Below are 17,448 nucleotides of genomic sequence, written 5' to 3' on the forward strand. Positions count from 1 at the left end.
CTGTGACCGGTGGCGTTCCTACCATCCCCTTACCACAAATGCTGTCCCCGGTAAGCTGCAGCAACCCCGGGCCTCCAGCTGTGCGCCACCGGGGTCCTGCTACCCCGGCGCTACATCTTCCAAAAATGTGCAAAAAGGGGGGTTTAGGGAACAAACAAACAAACAAAACAAAACCCAAACACCTCGCTAAGAGCACCAGGGACGCTGCCCGCCGAGCTGGGGGCGCTCCGGGCCCGCTCCCCGCTGGCGTCTGGGGCCGGCAGCGCCGCCAGGGGCCGCCCTCAGCCCGGCGCCGCACGCGGGGCGCTTGGGCAGGGCCGGGGCCCGGCGAGGCTGCGCCGCTCGGCCCCGCTCCGCCCCGCTCGGTTCATCCCCGCCCCTCCCCGCCCCGCCATGAGGCCGGGCCCGGTGGCGGCCGCGCTCCGACGCGCTTGAGGGCGCCGCCGGCGGCGGGGCTGCGGCTGCTGCTGCGCCGCCAAGATGGCGTCGTGCGTGCTGGAGGCGCCGCTCCGCATGAGCGTCCTCTCGGTGAGTGCCCGCCGGGGGGGCTCGGCCTGACCTTGGCCGCCGGCTGCGGGGGGCACCGCGGGGCCTTTGTGCGGATTGGGGGCGCCCCCGTCCCGGCAACTTTCCCCCGGCGCCGCCCGGCTGTCCTCACCCCCACCCCCCCCCCGCCCCGGGCAGGCCGGGACCGCCGGCACCCGGCGCCGTTGGGGCCCGCCCGCTCCCCTCAGCGCTCCCCCCCCGGTCCCTCCGGCCTGCTGGAAGGGCCCCGGGGAGCCCGGCACCCGGTGCTGCGGGGAACAATGCGGAGGGCACGGCGTGGGAGCCGCTTGGAGCAGCCCCGGGCGTCCTCGTCGCGTTGTTTTTCTTCTTCTTGTCCCTCCGGAGCGCGGTTTCTTGCTGAGCGAGGGACCCGTGAAACTGACGGTGGTGATAGATGCTTGGTTTTCGGGGCCTACCTGGAGAACTTGTTGGCCTGGATACGAATGTCCTTCTGCGTTACAGCCCTGCTGGCTGGTAAGGTGAAAGCCAGCGTGTTTTAGAGACGGAAGGCAGTGGGATCTCTGGAGTCCAGGACAATTTACATAGAAATACATAGATCAGGCAGGTGAAAGTCCGCTGCGGTTTGCAAAAATACTGTCCTCATTACGTGGTGGATGCTTACACGTAGAGTTTATTTAGCATAATTTAATAATATTCTTGTAGACAAAGGAGTCCTCCTGCATCTAGATTCTTCTCTCAGGCTTATGTGAGACCATGAGTGAGCTGCTGGTGATTCTGGCTGGCTGGGGAAGCAGGCACAGGTTTAGCCCAGAGTTAGATACCTGTGAAGCCACAAACAGTTCTCAATTCCCTTATAGTTCCTTTCAAGCAAAATTCATAAGGGAAAAATAGGAAAAGCCTAATAAAAGGTTGAGCTGGGAAAAAAAAAAAGAGAGATAATGGAAATGTTTTCTGGCACGTGTTTGTGAGAACCTGGAGGGAAAATTCTCTTCCCTTTTCCCACCCATAATTTTTGGAACGCTTTTCATCTCCAGCTTTGGATCTTCTCAAAGAGAATAACAAATCATTGGTGCATAAATGTTTAGCTTACAAGCATGGTCCTGTTACCGAGAGGAGAGTTCACTTTCTCTTGTAAAGTAGTTATGGGAAATGTTATGGAGAATATTGTGCTGCTGTCCCTGTTGAAGTTGTGTGGGACAGTAGGCGTTGTGTCATAGAGAAGGACAGTGTCTGCAATGTGTAAATTTGTGATGATAAGGTAGGCTACAGTGAGGTGTCTTAATATGCACTTCCGTATTGTCAAGAGCTTGTTTGTCAATATACCTCTTGAGCAACATTAACAGTTCTTACAACTTTTTCTTGCAGGAATTTGTGGGTTTTGTATGAACTGAACATAAGTAAATTGGAATTTAAGGCAGTGCTGATATCTGAAATAGACCCCTTTATGTGTCCTTTTCATAAACTACAAATACCTACCAGCACTCCATTAACTTGCTTTGACTCATAACATATTGTTATCTGCATTAAATACATCTTATTCTTTAAGTCATGCTTAAACTTGGGGTTAATTCTTTGTGCAGATGTTGCCCAGCAGTAACATACTGCATGTTTGAATATGATCCTGTGGTTTTGCTGCTGTCTTGCCTGGTAGGTTTTGTAGACGTGCTTTAGTCATTCCTGTTTTTCTGCCATTCTATGACTTGATATAAACTATTAAAAATCTGTATCATTTTTTTCCCTGCAGGAAGTAACGGCCAGCAGCCGCCACTATGTTGACAGATTATTTGACCTCGATCCCCAGAAAGTTCTGCAAGGTGTCATGTAAGTCATCTGAAACACATTTGGGCTGTTGGTTGTGCATAAGCTAGGTTAACTTGAATCCCGCTAGAATTGTATGTCAAAAGGAAGAAGCTCTGTCTCTTTGAGAAATCTTGTTGGAAAACTTTAATACAAACATGATAGTACTGTTTTAGCACCCTATTGCTATGTAGTGCACGTAACCAGCCTCACAGGTGTCAGAAATGAGGTCAAACGTTCTGTGAGCATTCAGAAAAAAATAATCTTGAAATCTTTCTTCTTCCCTTTGGCCACCTTTTGATTCTCTTCTAAGTCTGCTTTTCTCTAATTCTGTCTTAAAAGAATTTTTTTGTCCACTGCCAAGTTGGTGTACCTGCCTCTTCCTTTTTCCCCCGCTGCCATGCCTGAGTGCTGATTTTTGATGCATGGCTTCTATCTCAGTAAAGGGAACTGCAAGCCGAAAGAAACTACTTCCATAAAAATTAATTTGGACACTGGTTATTTTTCAGTATTTCTTTTGCATTCCGATGACAGTGGGTAAGGACTGAAAGATGAAGAAGAGGCCTTGCCCTGTTGAATAGGTGGTAAAACTGGTGCAAGGATCCGGCTGTGTTCTCACTGTCCTTGGGCTATGTGCTTTGCGTTATAACCACATTGTGGTGTGACCAATGAGTCCCTGTCCAGGACTGACTGCTGGTGAAGCCAGGCCTGCTCAGGCTTATCTACAGCTTGCTGGTAGGTAAGCTGCTTGGTTATCTATGAAAACACAAGAACATTTGGTCAAAGGACCAAGTGGATCAAAAAGCCAACAACACCTGTTGTGTTGTGTAGGACAGTCTGACGTGTTTCCGGTAGGAAATAGAAAGTATTTTGGAAGGTGGCCCAGGGATGGAGTAGTCACCATCAGAATTAGTATCCCTCTGAAATTACGTGAGAAACAAAACACAAATATAAAACTATCTTGGAAAAACTTTTATTTGTTGAAATATCCTCTTACGTACCAGAATTTTTTATACAGATTAGTGTAAATATTTGCAGGTTCTTAACTCTTCTCTGTAGAAGAGTCTAACATTTCTTCCACTCCTGGCCTTAGACCACTACTCACAAAGCTGGCTTGGCTGGTCCCAAGGTGAGGATGCATCTCATCCCACAGCCACGTGGTTGGCTCAGCCTCCTTGGCAGATGCTCTGGGCACTGGGTGGCGCTCCCTCCTTGCTCTCCTTTCTTCTCCAAGGAACTGGAACCAAGTCTTGGCAATCCCTTCCCCAACTTTCGAGGTGTTACTCACATCTTTGGAAGTCTAGTGACTTCCTAGAACCAGAAATCTTGAGCAGTCTTTTGTCTTAGCTAACACCTTGAAATTATTTGCGTTGTCCATGGGTGACAGTGGAATCTATGCTGAGCTGCCTTTTATTTTTGCCGTAGTTCACGGATAAAATGAATTGATGCAGGGCGACTATCTCGATGAACAGTAGGCTTCTCCAGTTAAAGTTTAATCATCTGTCCTTTTAAAGACACCAAAATACCAATTTCTTTTGCATAGCTTTCTTTTTGGTTTTCTACCTTGGTGTCTGGTTTCCAATACAGGATATGTTATACTACTTTGCCTCATAAAGTTTTCTAAGCTCTTTATTTTGGTCTTTGCATCACGCAGCATTTTCAGCTCATCCTTTCTCTTCAGTACCTGGACGTGTCCTTTATGGATCTGCTTTGCGATTTTTCTCTTTGCATTTTGGTACTGGTACCATGAAGACCACCAGGTGGTGTCTTTGAGGCCGAGCTTTGTACAGGAACTGTTTCTTCTCAAGCTAACTCTCTGAGATATGGGGAGATGATGAGCAGTAAGTTTAAGGAAGCATTTCCCATCCTTTTAAGAATGGCTCAGCGTTCTAGTGGTTGAAATAACTGATGCTGCTGCTTAGAAGCTGCTGAAGGAATTCATGCAAAAGTTATCTTGTAGTTAGACCTTTTAAAGCTACACATTTGATAGGATAAGTGTCTTCATAGAGTGCAGGGGGAAAAAAAGGGAAAAAAATCACAGCACAGATTTGGTCAGTAAGCTCCATGTGTGACACTTCAGTTAAAATCTTGATTCTGAGAGTATGTCTTTCTGGACATTCAGCAAGTCCTGCGTGTTAGATTTGTTATTTTCCTAATATTAGCGGATGGATGTGCTACAGTCCAATTTAGAGTAGTGTATAAAAAAAATCAGTCCAAGATTCCTTTTGGGTAAAGTACGATGGCTTTGCCCTTCTTCCTTTGACCTAAGGTATCTGAAAAGGTATTGAAGTTGGAACAAACTGAGATTTGGGGTGGTCCAGTGAGGGGTGGAGGGATAAAAGCTGTTGGGGAGGAAGAGGATTGAAGTTCTATCAGAAATGTGTCTCAGAAGCTTTTCAAGTATGCTGTGTAATTCCCTGAAAATCTTTGGTTCCTAAGATGTGCTGTTTTTTTCCTGCATCCTGGCTGAAAGTACCGATGACCTAGATTTTTGTTGTGATTGATGGAACTGTCTGAATATCAAGGTTCACAAAGGGCTGGCTTAAGAGGCTTTGTTTCTGCAAATTGTCTTCAGTTACAGTCATTCTGTTCTTCATATGCTCTTAAAGAAAGCTGAACGAATAACTTCTGTTTGGGACTTTCTTTAGTTGCGTCCTTTTACATTTTAACAAAAAACAACTTCTGAATGAGGTTTGATTAAAGGTAAAATACAGCTAAATGCTTCTTGGATTCTTGGATTTCAAAATCATGCCAATCCAGCCGTGGTCTTGTAAATTGAGAAGACTTACAGTTACATATTCTGAAAGTCTTTAAACTACCAACTCTCCTCTTTTTTCATGATTTGTCAGAGAGGTTATATTCAGAATCATCTGTTGTCCACAGAGTCTTGCCTGTCTTGGGGCTTTTTTGTTTTCCTTCTCACGGGAAAACTGAAAAAGCATTTCTGTCCAGTACTGCTGTATGTGTTTCTGTTGATCTTATTGCAAAATGTTAAGTTTCCTGGGGAACTTCTGTTTGCATCATTCCAATCGTGTTCATCTCAATATTAATAGTAGGTTGGAAGGGGAGAATTGCGTGTACCTGTCAGTAAATCATTAGCTTCAGTTCAGGATTTGAAATTTTGGGGTTACAAAGATGACTACTGCCTTTTACTGCACCTGATGGAGAACTGTTTAAAGTGCACAAGGCCCGTTTCTGCACGGCCACATCTGTATGGAAGTGTGTGTGTTTGCCTTTCTATTGACTGTCCTTACAAATGAGCAAGCTTAACACAGTAGTTTCCTTCTGTAAGCATAAACTGTTCGTTGTGTATGTGTGTATGCTTGAGAGGTCTTACAGGTTTGCTTTGTGTCTACTTAAGTGCTTTTCTAAGCCTTTCATCTTCTATATTACTGTTCTACAGTTCAAATGTTCTCAAATGCACTTTGACTGCATTCTGCAAGGTCAGCAGCAGCGCCAGGTATGCAGCTACTGAATATATTTGGTGCTGACAGTCCACAGACCACCCCGAACAGATATTGTAAGCGATTAAATGCTGTGTTCTCTCAGAAGTTCTCTTAAATATTTTGCCGTTGTTGGCAGAAGAACAGAACATAGATAGCTCTGTATATTTCTGTGCTGTTGTAAGAGCTTCATTTGTCCCAAGACGCTTGCTGCAACAACAGCTTGTGCTTTGCAGCATGGCAGTGTATTAGACTACAGTTTGGTTTTCATCCACACTTGAGCTCAGGACCGCTTTGTTCAGGTGCAAGACCAATGCCTAGTTTTGTCCACTAATTTATTTGCTGGTTGGAGGCTTTTTTGAGAAACGCTTTGTCATGCGTACAGTTTGCCTGATGTCTTCAAAGGCGATCCATCATTTCAGAAAGCTGTGCAAATGGCATCGCAAAGCCTGGTTTTGAAAGGAGCATTCTTTCTGAGAAATCTGGCGTACTCAAGGTGCCAACTGTTTCTCATCAGGCTGTTCCTTAGCAGTCAAAGGGTGTCATCTTGTATAGCTTGTAAATAAGCGCCATCGCGGTGCACTGAGAATTCCCATGCTGCTGCTGTTTCTGTCCTTTTTGGATGTGCTTCATCCAGTCCACTGGGGTTACAGACAAGCGTTTTCCAAACTTGTGTGAACGTTTTATTTCCCAGGAAAAAGGAAGAATCACCCTACGAAATGACGCTGCGTACTGTTGACGGTATGTGCACGTTTACGGGACCTTCCTTTTTCCCGGGGAGTGTGTCCAGTGCTGTGTTGGGAATACTGGTATAGATCTCTGTGCTATATTTAATTTGTGACATACGCGTTTCCTGCACAGGCTGATTTTGAGTGTTTGAGAGTCCGTGTTTTTGATATGGCAGGTACAGTAGTTGGCATCTGGGGCAGAACTTGGGGACCGCTTTGAACCAGACAGTTATGTCTCGGAGTCCCTACAGGCTTGGGCTGGCAGTGTTGCAGTGGTTAGTGGTTATGCTCAGTGTTTTTGAAGACTGTGAAAATGATATTTTGGTACAACCAAGATGTAATTGATCTTACCTTTGCATAGGTTTTTGGATGCAAAATTATGAGGTGTGTGTTAAAAGCTCCTCTAAGGGGCAATGGACTGGTATTTGCATTTGACCGAGGATGTTTTTACTTCTTGCTGGTTTCTGCCTTCTTCAAAGAGAAGATACCAGAAAGTAGTCACAAATTGGAAAAAAATGAGGATGTGTTTTAAGTAGTAACAATGCTTTTGTGGAACCTATCTTGTGTCTCTTTTGTGGGCAGTTGCTTTGAAATTTGTTGGAAACACCTCAAACTGTACATTTGCTACATCTGTTGTCTTCACTCGTGTATTTTCGGATTTGAAAAAATGTTCCAGGCGTGTTTAGATGATTTTATAATAGTCTCTTGTATTTCTCAGCTGTGGCAATTGGATGCACACATGCCTACAGGGAAAGCTGTTTGAAATAGAAGAGACAGCTTCATGGAGTGGGAAGAGAAGAAATTCCCATCTCCGTTGTAATGGAGCAACAGGTATCCCCTTCAGCCAGTTACAAAGAGGCTACTTCTGCCTCTTGTTCTTCATGTCCTGTGAAACAAAAATATTCCCCACAGCAAACAGCACTTGTTTTCACGTTGTGCATCCAAAATACATACAGTCACATTTTCCATCTCTCAGTGGTTGGTTCTGAACTTAAATTTTCTGCAGGAGTCTTGCTCTGTTCTTTGCATATTCCTTGCCTTGGTTTTCACCAGAATGGCCCTATGAGAAGAGATCTTTAGAGGTTCCTGTTACGCTTTGCTTCTGTAAGTTTTCAGTCAGTTCTGTTGATCTTCTAGACTTGGTACTCTGTGGTAAATATAAACTCGTTCAGATGCAGTAGGGAACTTTCAGGTCTAATTTTTCGGGTCAGAACTTGAGAAATTAGATCACTTGTAGATGAAAGTGTTTCTGTGTAGCCTTATTCATGTGTTGAAGGCTGCTGAGTCTTCCGGTGATGCTTCTTGAGATGCGGGACAGGCTCTTTGTGGCTTGGAAATTGAAAGCTTGTTCTTTAGGATGCAGATTCTGACAGGGAAATCTGAGCAGGGTTAGGTGAGAGGGAGCTGGGAGCAGTGCTCCATTTGTTGATCCTCCCTTTCAAGAGGTAAGCTGAGGAATGTAATAGCTAGGCACGTTTTTCAGAGTGGCAGGGGATGAAAATGAAAGGGCCTCAAACATTGTTTGAGAATTAAGTAGTGTTCTGTGAAGAGTGGTTTTCAATATAATAGATTTTGCAGAGTCAGGTGGAAAAATAATGTAGATACAGAGAGAAGAGGGGAGGCTATAACAAAGGCAAAGAAATCATGTAATCCTCTGTTAGAATAAGATATTTTCTCCCTTTGGGCTTGCTTTATAATGCAGCAAAAGGTACAAATGCATAATACTGCTTATTTTTTTTCAAATAAATTCTGTATCGTAACTCCTGGTCTAAAGCTCTGAGGTGAGCTAAATTACAGGAAATCAGGTCCGCCTATTATATCTGGCTAGAAGTCATCAGGCTGGTAGGGTTGTTTAATATCTCAAGCTTTGTGGCTGCTACTCTGAGCCTGAGGGCATTGATCAATGAACCTGTTGAGGCTCTGCCTTTCAGAAAGAGCACGAAGCTGTCTTCTCCAAAACTGCGCTCCTGATGCCAGCTTCAGAGTAGCAATGCTGCTGCTGTGACGGTTTCAGGCCATAAGCAGGGTAAGAGTAGAGAAGCAACTTTTACCAGACTAGCTGATGTGGCTGGAGAAAATCAGGCAAGTGTTGGTCACAAAGGTCTCGAGTGGCAAACTTCAAGCTCAGCCCAGTTGAATACTGAGGTCATGCAGAGTTTAGCCCGGCTTTGTAGTTGGCGAACAAATCGATAGAGGAGAGCTGGTTATAAGGGAGAGAGAAACGTAGCAGGCATAGGAGGGAGAAATAGTCACTGTGCCCTTTGCATGTGTGTGGGGGAGTTAAACTGAGCTAGGGGTTGGGCTTGAGGGGAATGTGTGCCATAAAATCAGCAATGCTACCGAGTTTGTGATTCTGAATATCTGGCGTTTGACTTTTGGTTCCGAGGTTCTGATTCAAACCGATCAGAATTGACTTTAAAAAATAGTTCACTTCCCTTTCAAAACAAGCTTGTTTCCAATTTGCAGTATGGGACTATGTTCTTTTAGGTTACCTCCCTGTAAAATGTTAATGCTTCTTGTGGCATTCAAAGGGTAAAAATCTGTTTACACTTATTTGTCTGCCAGGTGATTAAAACGGTTTTAGTATGTGTGCTGTATTGCTGGTGATGAACTGATAATTTAAGTATGTTGAGATTTTTGCTTTTTTTTCTTTGGGAATGGAAAGGTAACAGGAGGGTAAAATTACTTGTTAAAACATGCTTTAAACATGCATTGTCTGAAACATCCAGAAATTGCCCCCCAAATGAAAAATGGGAGAGCTAAGTATTGATAAATTTTTGTCCTAGTGAGCACTTCCCAGCACCCATTTGAAAAACAAAATTAAGGCATGCCTAAGTACATGGATGCCAGTACACTGTCTCAGCTGAAACCTGTTTGGAGCTAAAAATTGAGGCGATACTTTCAAAGATTTGAGATTATAATCTAGTAGGTAGTAGTTGTGTCAAACAAACAGCTTTTGTTGATCCTTCGATGATTGCTGGCCTAGGCTGGTATGGACAGTGCCACCCAAAATTTATGACTGCACATCTGAGAACAGCTAACCAGGTACCTGAAGACCATTTTAAGGTATTTTCCTGTACTGAGTAGAACTTAAGGTTTCTCTATGTGAATGACTTGGGGCAGACAAAATTCTTTTGCTACTGACTGGGGGGTTTAAAATGGGAGAATGGGCAAAGAAGACTAAAGCCAGGAGAGTGAATATATATGATATATATTTGATAGTTTGGGTCATTTATCTGCAGCAACTTCAGTGCTTCTCGGATGGTCTTGCTGCTTCAGATCAGCTGTGAAGAGAGCATTCTGCTGCTCTTGGCTGCTCCGGCCCAGAACAGAGCACCTGTTCCCAAGAGTTCTACTCAAGTGCAGCTGTTTCCCCCACACCTCTGTTCAGATAATCTTTGGTGTTGCAACCCAGTTCCTTTAAGTGGTGGGGTTTGGTTCTGAGGTTGAAACGAGGATGGTGCAGAGCACTAACCGTCATTTGTATGTTGTTGGTTTTTCAGTTTAAAAAAGATTATCTAAACAAGCTAGCTAAGCTCCCATCCTCCGCTGACTTAGAGCATTTGAAGTTTGAAGCTGCATCAGATTTAGGTTTAAGTAGGCAATTTTTCAGCTGATCAGTGATCTCATCCAGCTTGTAGCACAATTGCCAGAACCAACAAAATCACAAAGGATGAGGCAAGAAAACATGCTTGAGAGAGGTGGGAAAAGCAGCAGCTCCCATTTTGCCTGTTAACCTTGAGATTTGAAAGGAACATGAGTTGAAATGAGTTTGGGCAGCGAAAGGTGTGGAGTCATTATGCTAGCTTCTGTGTCATCTTGCTGAATTGACTGGTTTAGGCTCTTATGTGGAAGCCAAAATTTGATATGAGAGGACTCTGCAGTCACGTCAAATGCTGCAAGTGCTGGAACCTGAGATGGATTCAGGGTGGGAATAAGGTGTGAATGTTTCTGACTACAGGTAGGGGTCATTAGAAACAGCTTACCTTTCCATGTGGGACACTTGCCTTGGCAAGGAAACCTCTAACAAGGTAAGTTACCTCTCCAAATGGGATACCTCAGAGAGGAGTTCAAGGCCTTTTTTGGCATTGTGGTGTGGAGAAGATGGATTAAATGCGCACTTTTAGCATTATTTATGGTAAATTGTATGGTTCTACATTGCTGTAAATACAGCCATATGCTATTTTTCTACAGCACTCTCATTTTATGTGGTGTCTGAGAGAATTAAGATTGGGAGCAACCATGGACTTGGGGTTTACTTGTTGGGTTTGTTTAGTTTGCGTGGTCTGTTAATTGTGTAACAGTTTCCAAGTGTTAAAACACAGAGAAGTTGAGTGCCAGTAAGTGTCTGTGTGCTACTTTGTTCTTTTCTGAGTCTTTTTTTAGATACACTGATTTTTTTTGAATGAGATTAGAAATACTGAAACTTTTCCTCCCAACCTGATGATTAACTTTAAAATAAGCTGTTTTCTGATGTCTGTGGTTTGCTTTGCTTGAGTTGGCAGGAGTTTTTAGCATTTTATTTACCTGGTTGGAGTAGTAATCATGATCAGATAGGTTTCCTGACAAGAAGAGAAACAAACTCTCCTGTTGGGCATTTAACAGATGTTCAAGCCGTGGTAGCATCCATGTAGATACTAACTATCAAATAGCGGGCATATTTTAACATGTAAAAATTGTAATTATTTCCTGCTGTTGATTACTTTGCATCTGCCCATTAAAATGGGAGAGGGGGATTGAGGGAGAAGGAAGAAGAGTCGAAAGCTGGAGAAAGCGTAGTTGTCAAAACAACTTGGCTGGACAGCTTCTGTCTCAAGTCCAGCTGCTCCAGGTAGCGTTTGCTTCTGTGAAACTGAAACGTAGCAGCTCTTCTGAACTTGGGGCAGACAGTGCTTAATTTAGCTCTGTCCTCGTATCCGCTAGCAATATCCCAAATGTCTTTCAGATATTTGAATTTTGAGTTTTTGAAAACCTTACCAGAAGGATGCTCTGCTTCATCCTATTGCTCTAATTTTGATCTGTCTCTGCTCGGTAGATCTTCTGGTCTCACAATGCATTGTTTTGGATGCTTCCTCTGTGCACTTAATCTTTTAACAATCTTCTGTAATTTTTGTGTATTAGGAGTAAAAGCTCTGGCCTAGAGTGTCTTGGACTACTTATTCCTTCTGTGATTTTTCATCTTACATCGGATATTCTTCTCTGTGTAGGAATCTTTTAAATAAGGCTACCTGCTCTATTTTCAAAAGACAAGCAAGATGAGAAAATATGCAGACTGTTCATTTCCTCTTCTCTCTAGTTTCTTTTACTTCTTCCTCACCAAGTCAGTCCAGTTTGCTCCACGGTCTTAGGTGTTACATTGCTAGAAGGTGACTTAGGAAAGTTCCAGGGCTTCCTATAAGATTTTTAAAGCTTATGATGTTTGTGCTTGATTTATTGTGTTTAGAAAGGTGGGTAAAAACAAAATCTTACCGAGGAGTTCATGTACTGTGTTGCTTTCTCATGGTCTCTTTTGCAGAACAGGTACAGGTCTCAAGGCTTGCTAGGAATGCTTTAGAGGTCTGCTCTTTTTCATCTGGGATGTGAATTTGCAACAGTTCAGAGAACTGTGCACTAATTACAGGGCACCTCTGGTGTTTTTGTCTCAGAGGAAACCCAAACTTAGAATAAACTTCATGAAGATGTTGAACTTAAGTAATTTCTGCTTAGGACAAAGGTCAGCACTTGAAATTGCTTCTACAGTAAGAACATCAACAGCCTAGAATGCTAATTGCCTCAGTACTTAGACACCTCGTAAAACTAATTTTTACTGGCGAGGAATCATTAAAACCAAAAGACTTTATTTTACTTGCAAATTGTTGTGTTTATTACTGCTTCTTGCTTCTCTGAAGTGGGCTACATCTGGTACTTTTAAACAGGAACACCTTAAGAATCAGAATAAAAGCATATTAACTCCATACAAAACTGGCAAATTAGTTCCTCTTGTAGCTTTTGTCCAACTGCATTTATATGAAAATTAGATTTATTTTTTTTTAGTTTAATATACTTCTGACATACTTTAAACAATCATACTATAACCCTATATTGACAAAACTAGCATACGTTGCATCTTGAAAGTGTTGCTTGTAGCAAGTTAATTGAACTGATGATGGTTTCTGGGTTGCTATGTTCCAATAGATTGTTACAGCTGATAAACCTTACCTGATACATTTTTTCCCCTTTTCTAAAGTTTGGAAGAAGAAAAGTCTTTCTGTTTCTCCAGCTTCTACATACTTTAATAACTTTAAACTGAATTGTCACAGGATTGAACTGATGAAACTGCATTCTTATTGATTTAAAAAGCAGTAAGAGAGGGGAAAAAGCTGATTTAGCACTTCAGGAAGCAATATTTCCAAGAAGTTAGTTAGGACAACTCCACATTCTACTGCTAACATCCTACTTATCCTGCTTGACTGTTTTTCATGTAAATTATTTTACTGCGTTACAGTAAATGTAAGCATGAAAATCACCAGACTTTGCATCTTTGCATTAAAATTAATTGTAATTTGAGTTATTTCATTAAATGAGTTTTTGAATTTAGTTTGAATGGAAACTATAAGGACACGGGATAGTTAAAAAAGAAAAAAAAAACCGAAAAGGGGAAAAAAAAACTCAGAAGTGTCTTATGACTTCTGTCATATGGAAGCTTCATTGTTTTTGATATAGAACCATAGTATGGTTTGGGGTGGAAAGCTACCTTTATGAGGCTGAGAAACCTACATATGTATATTCTTAAGATCTACATTTTTCTTGTGAAGCTGCTCGTGCTGTGCTCGTGGCAGTGTAGGGTTGGTGACCTAACTGAAAGCTTGGAGCTGATTATTGGGAAGTTTGTGTATCTTCTTCTTCCGGATCACAGTCTTCTCACAGATAATGCCTAGAATTACCATAGATCAGTTGTTCTTTTGAAGTTCATAATTGTTCTTGCTGCCGTTTCCTTCCCCTTTCACTTCAAGGACTTCTTCACAGTAGGAAATAGGAGCAGTGTGTGTGATACTTTGGAAGCAAAGCGAGCATCTAGCTTTGGACTGCAAATTTCTGATCTTTCTTAGTTACCACTTGTTGAAGATAACGATCTTCACTGTTCTTTCTTGGATGAATCTCGTGTCTTCTGGGATCTGAAGTCAGTCAAGTTCAGACTTGTCAGAGATATGTTTTCAAGTATGGGAGTTACACTCAATTCTTCAAGGTGCATGACTCACCAAGGACCTGGTAGACTAAGACGGCACATGGCACTTCTTTACTTCTTATGGAGATTAGCTTACTGATCTAGAAAATCTCCATAACACAGAATATGGAATTGTGTAATTATTTTTCATAGTAAACCGAATTAAAATCTACTGTTATTCAACTTTGGGTTACACAATTCTAGGGGTGTTTTTGGTTTCAGTATCTTCCTGTTTCTTCTGTATTAAATAGACTATTTCTATTAGTTGCAAATTTGAAGAGAGCTGTGGCATGTAACTTGGGAGTGCCAAGACATAATGTACACAAGCATAGTGATCCTCTGACAGTTTTAGGTCTGCTTACCAATTTGAAAGTATTTCACTTGATTGCAAGTTGGAACTGCTTGAACCTGTGTTGGATTTGTCTGGTATCTCAAGTTTACAGTACTTCTTGTCTACTCATCACGACCTTCCTAAGGAACTTTATGAACTGGGATGGAGAAACTCATCTGAATCCTTTACAGATCAGGACTGTGACCTCACTAAACCTCTGAATTCGTGTTATGGAACTTGGCTGTGTTCACGCCACTTCTGAACGGGTCTCTAAGTCAAATCCTAATAAGCAGTGCTTGTTGTGTATTAAATGGATATAAAGTTAGCAAGTTATTCTATTGTGAAGTTGTCAGAAGACCCTTTTATGTCTCTTGCACCATCTAAAATGTGTAAAATCATCTGAGGAGAGCATCAAACTGTCACCAGAAAACAGAGTGTTTGGCAATTCAGTGTGCCAATCCTGTCTTCAGGATTCTTCAGAGTGCTTGGCAAGTGCCTTCTCTCTTGCTTCTCAAGATGCCTTCATGGGTAGGTGACATGATGCAACCTTTCTGATGATTTTGAGAGCTGGGGTCTAAGAATAACAGGTTAGGTAGCCCTGGAGTGGCCCTAGCAGTTTAGTACCTGAACCTAGCTCATCTGTTGTACAGTTTAAATTCCTTTCAGAGATCTGGAGCATTGATTTTTGCCATTGATTTGAAATTACTTTTTAAACACATTAAAAAAATAATTGGGACACTTTCATATCAAACCTTCAGCATAGAAACCACTGATGTGCAATTACTGAGTTCCATGCAGCCTTCAAGTTCATTCCTTAATTTTTTGTGGATTTTGAGCTTAGCCAGTCATCTACTTTTCCCCTTTGTTCTCTGTCTCCTGTCATGAGGTACAAACTCACCAAACTTAGGGGAGATGTAACAGTATAGTCCAATGTTCTCTACTGATACCTGGCTGTATACAACTGAACTGTGTAAGCAGATTTCTATTAAGTAGTGTCTCACTTGGCGAGTCAAGTAGCTTCATGCCTCTGCCTGTTTCAAGAGTTACACTGAACTGCAGTTCAGAGTTCAGTCTGCTTTCAGGGCTGCTCCTTTGCTGGGACTCCAGGATCTCTGGCCAAACTTGAGAATTTAGCTTGCTTCCTTTTGCTTAAAATTCCTGGAGCACTCTTCTGCAGCTCTGTAACTGGATGCAGCAGGAGAGTGAGTCACAAGGAGAAATACTTCAGGAAGAACAGTCAATTACCTTTTACTAATTGAGGTTTGTATAGGTTGTGTTTACACCAGTCCAGATGTTGCCTGCCTTGACCAAGAAGCTCTTTAGAACACATGAAGTGCTTGGGCCAACTGCTCATTGCAGTGAAACTTTTAAGAACTGTTAGTGGTATGTTCATGCAGGCCAGGGTGGATCTTAAAGAACAGGGCTGCCCTAAGTCTCTTGAGATTTGCAGACAGCAAGTCAAAGTGATATAATGGCAACACTATGCACTAACTAAAGCAATCACTAAAGTTCCCAAATTATTTGAATGAATTATAGGCATAGGTTAGCCAGTGATTAGTAATTTTGCAATTTTTTGTTATTTTGGTAAAGAACTATCTTAATTTGGACTGTTTCCCCCTCCCCTCCCTGTAATTTATATAATAAAGGTTCCTACAGCTAGAAGATTTCCTAGAAATGTCATCTTGATTTTCCTGAAACTGGTTGTAAGTTGCTAGCTTTCTTTCAGATTCTCTGGATGTTCATATATGCTCAATGCGCTCACATTTAGGGGAAAATCCATTAGAAGGTGGTGATGCTTGTTAGCATATAGTAACAGTTTTCTGAACAATAAGGTTGCAAACCACGTGTTTTCATAGGACGTGGTAGTGTGCACAACCAGTGTCCACTTCCCCACTTCCCAAAGTGCTCCCCTTGCTCCTTTCCCATAGTATGATTACCTTTACCTGTAACACTCAGATAGGGAAATGCTTTTGTTTCAACTTTGCTCCTGGGGTTTTGAAATACAGATGCTTAGGTGTCCTGCTGAAATTGGCAAAGCCTGTGGTGAGAAGAGAATGAAAACTCATTCTCATTCTTCTTTTTTTTTTTTATTACTTGTCTATTCCTGCACCCAGTAGAGTATTCAATTAATACTTGAAATTATCAACATTTGATTCCCCAAGCAATATATATATATATTTCTCCCTTTTAGAAGTCTAGTGAATAAATGGGCACAAAGAACCAGTCTGTCTAATTTTGCTAAATGATGAGACTTCTTTATGTCTGGTGTGCATGTGAGATAGTTTGGGATTTTGCTTACTTGCATAAGCTGGGACGTAACAGAATCCCAGAGCTCTGGGGTATGTGGCTGTGGGCTGTGGAAACTGCACTGGAGCACAGTCCTGTAGGTGCAGCATGAAGACGTGAAAGGGTACTTGATAAGCCTTCATGGAAATAGTAAATTCTATAGATTAAGCCCTCAGTACCTCAGCATAATTTACCAGGGTTTGTTTTTCTTTCTGGATTTACAGAGATATGAAAAATGCTGTAATTGGAAACAACAAACAAAAAGCCAACTTGATTGTTTTGGGAGCAGTTCCAAGGTATGTCCTTTGCTACTCTCCTTTTCACTGATTCACAACAGGTCTGGAATAATGATCCATAGATCACAGGCACTTTTTTGTTTTAACTTTGATTGTTGACTGCATACTTTAATGTAACTGAGAGACTTGAAATATCTGTTAAACTCATGTGTTACAGAACAGGCTGTTGAGTAATGCTTTTATTTTAGAATTTCATAGAGTTCCTTAAAGTAGTCTCAGTCTTTTTTATTAAACTTTATCAGTTTAGGAATTAAATCTGTTTTTCAACTTTAACATTAATGATGGATGAAAGTGGTTGTATCTTAATCCTATTCTACAGCCAATATCCTGGTGAGTGCACAAGTGGAAATGTGTAAGGTTGTTTCAAGTATAATTTAAAAATACTAATAAGCATCTGAGATAATTTGCTTCTCTTCTCCATCTGCATCAAAGGATTAAAAGCCATTGATCATGCTTATTGCTGAATTACTGCTTCAGCTGACACTAACATTTTCTGGATCCTGATTCCAATAATACAAATTTAACAGGTAACTTTAGCCACTGAATTGCTTACTACAGCTTTCATTTCACTCCTCTTCTCCTCCAGCTTTCTTTCAGCTACAATTTGCAGCCATGGCGAAGGATAACATGGAACAGTGCATTACTTGTGCTAATAGTATGGGACCTACTGAGGATCCTTTTGCTTAAATGGCAACTTGGTCTCAAACTGTCCTGCCTGAGGCAGCTTCTTCTGACTTGTCAAAAAACGCACTTTGTTTGCAGGGAATATCTTCTTCTCATTTACAGACTGAGTTTTGTGTTAAGGCTAGCCCTTTAAATTCTCTAGGGATTAGCAGTGGGGAAACCTACTCTCCAA

The 17,448-nt window shown here is 41.9% G+C and overlaps 1 protein-coding gene across 12 annotated transcripts in view; it reads left to right on the forward strand.

The window, feature by feature from the left end:
• The first annotated feature begins 341 nt into the window (after window positions 1-341).
• Window positions 342-17,448, forward strand: part of ARMC8 (armadillo repeat containing 8) — a 63,796-nt gene continuing 46,689 nt past the window's right edge. For 3 of the 12 annotated variants that reach the window (XM_084529216.1, XM_084529221.1, XM_084529220.1), the window contains exons 1-3: window positions 342-528; window positions 2,252-2,328; window positions 16,521-16,592. In XM_084529216.1, coding sequence (XP_084385342.1) covers window positions 481-528; window positions 2,252-2,328; window positions 16,521-16,592 — 197 coding nt within the window. In that variant the 5' untranslated portion in view covers window positions 342-480. Of the gene's footprint in view, window positions 529-842; window positions 1,021-2,097; window positions 2,155-2,251; window positions 2,329-6,441; window positions 6,489-16,520; window positions 16,593-17,448 lie in introns of those variants that run through there. The other 9 variants (XM_084529223.1, XM_084529218.1, XM_084529226.1 and 6 more) reach the window with 8 other exon arrangements.

Source organism: Aythya ferina (genome assembly GCF_964211825.1).
Source record: "Aythya ferina genome assembly, chromosome: 9".
Lineage (NCBI taxonomy): Eukaryota > Metazoa > Chordata > Aves > Anseriformes > Anatidae > Aythya > Aythya ferina.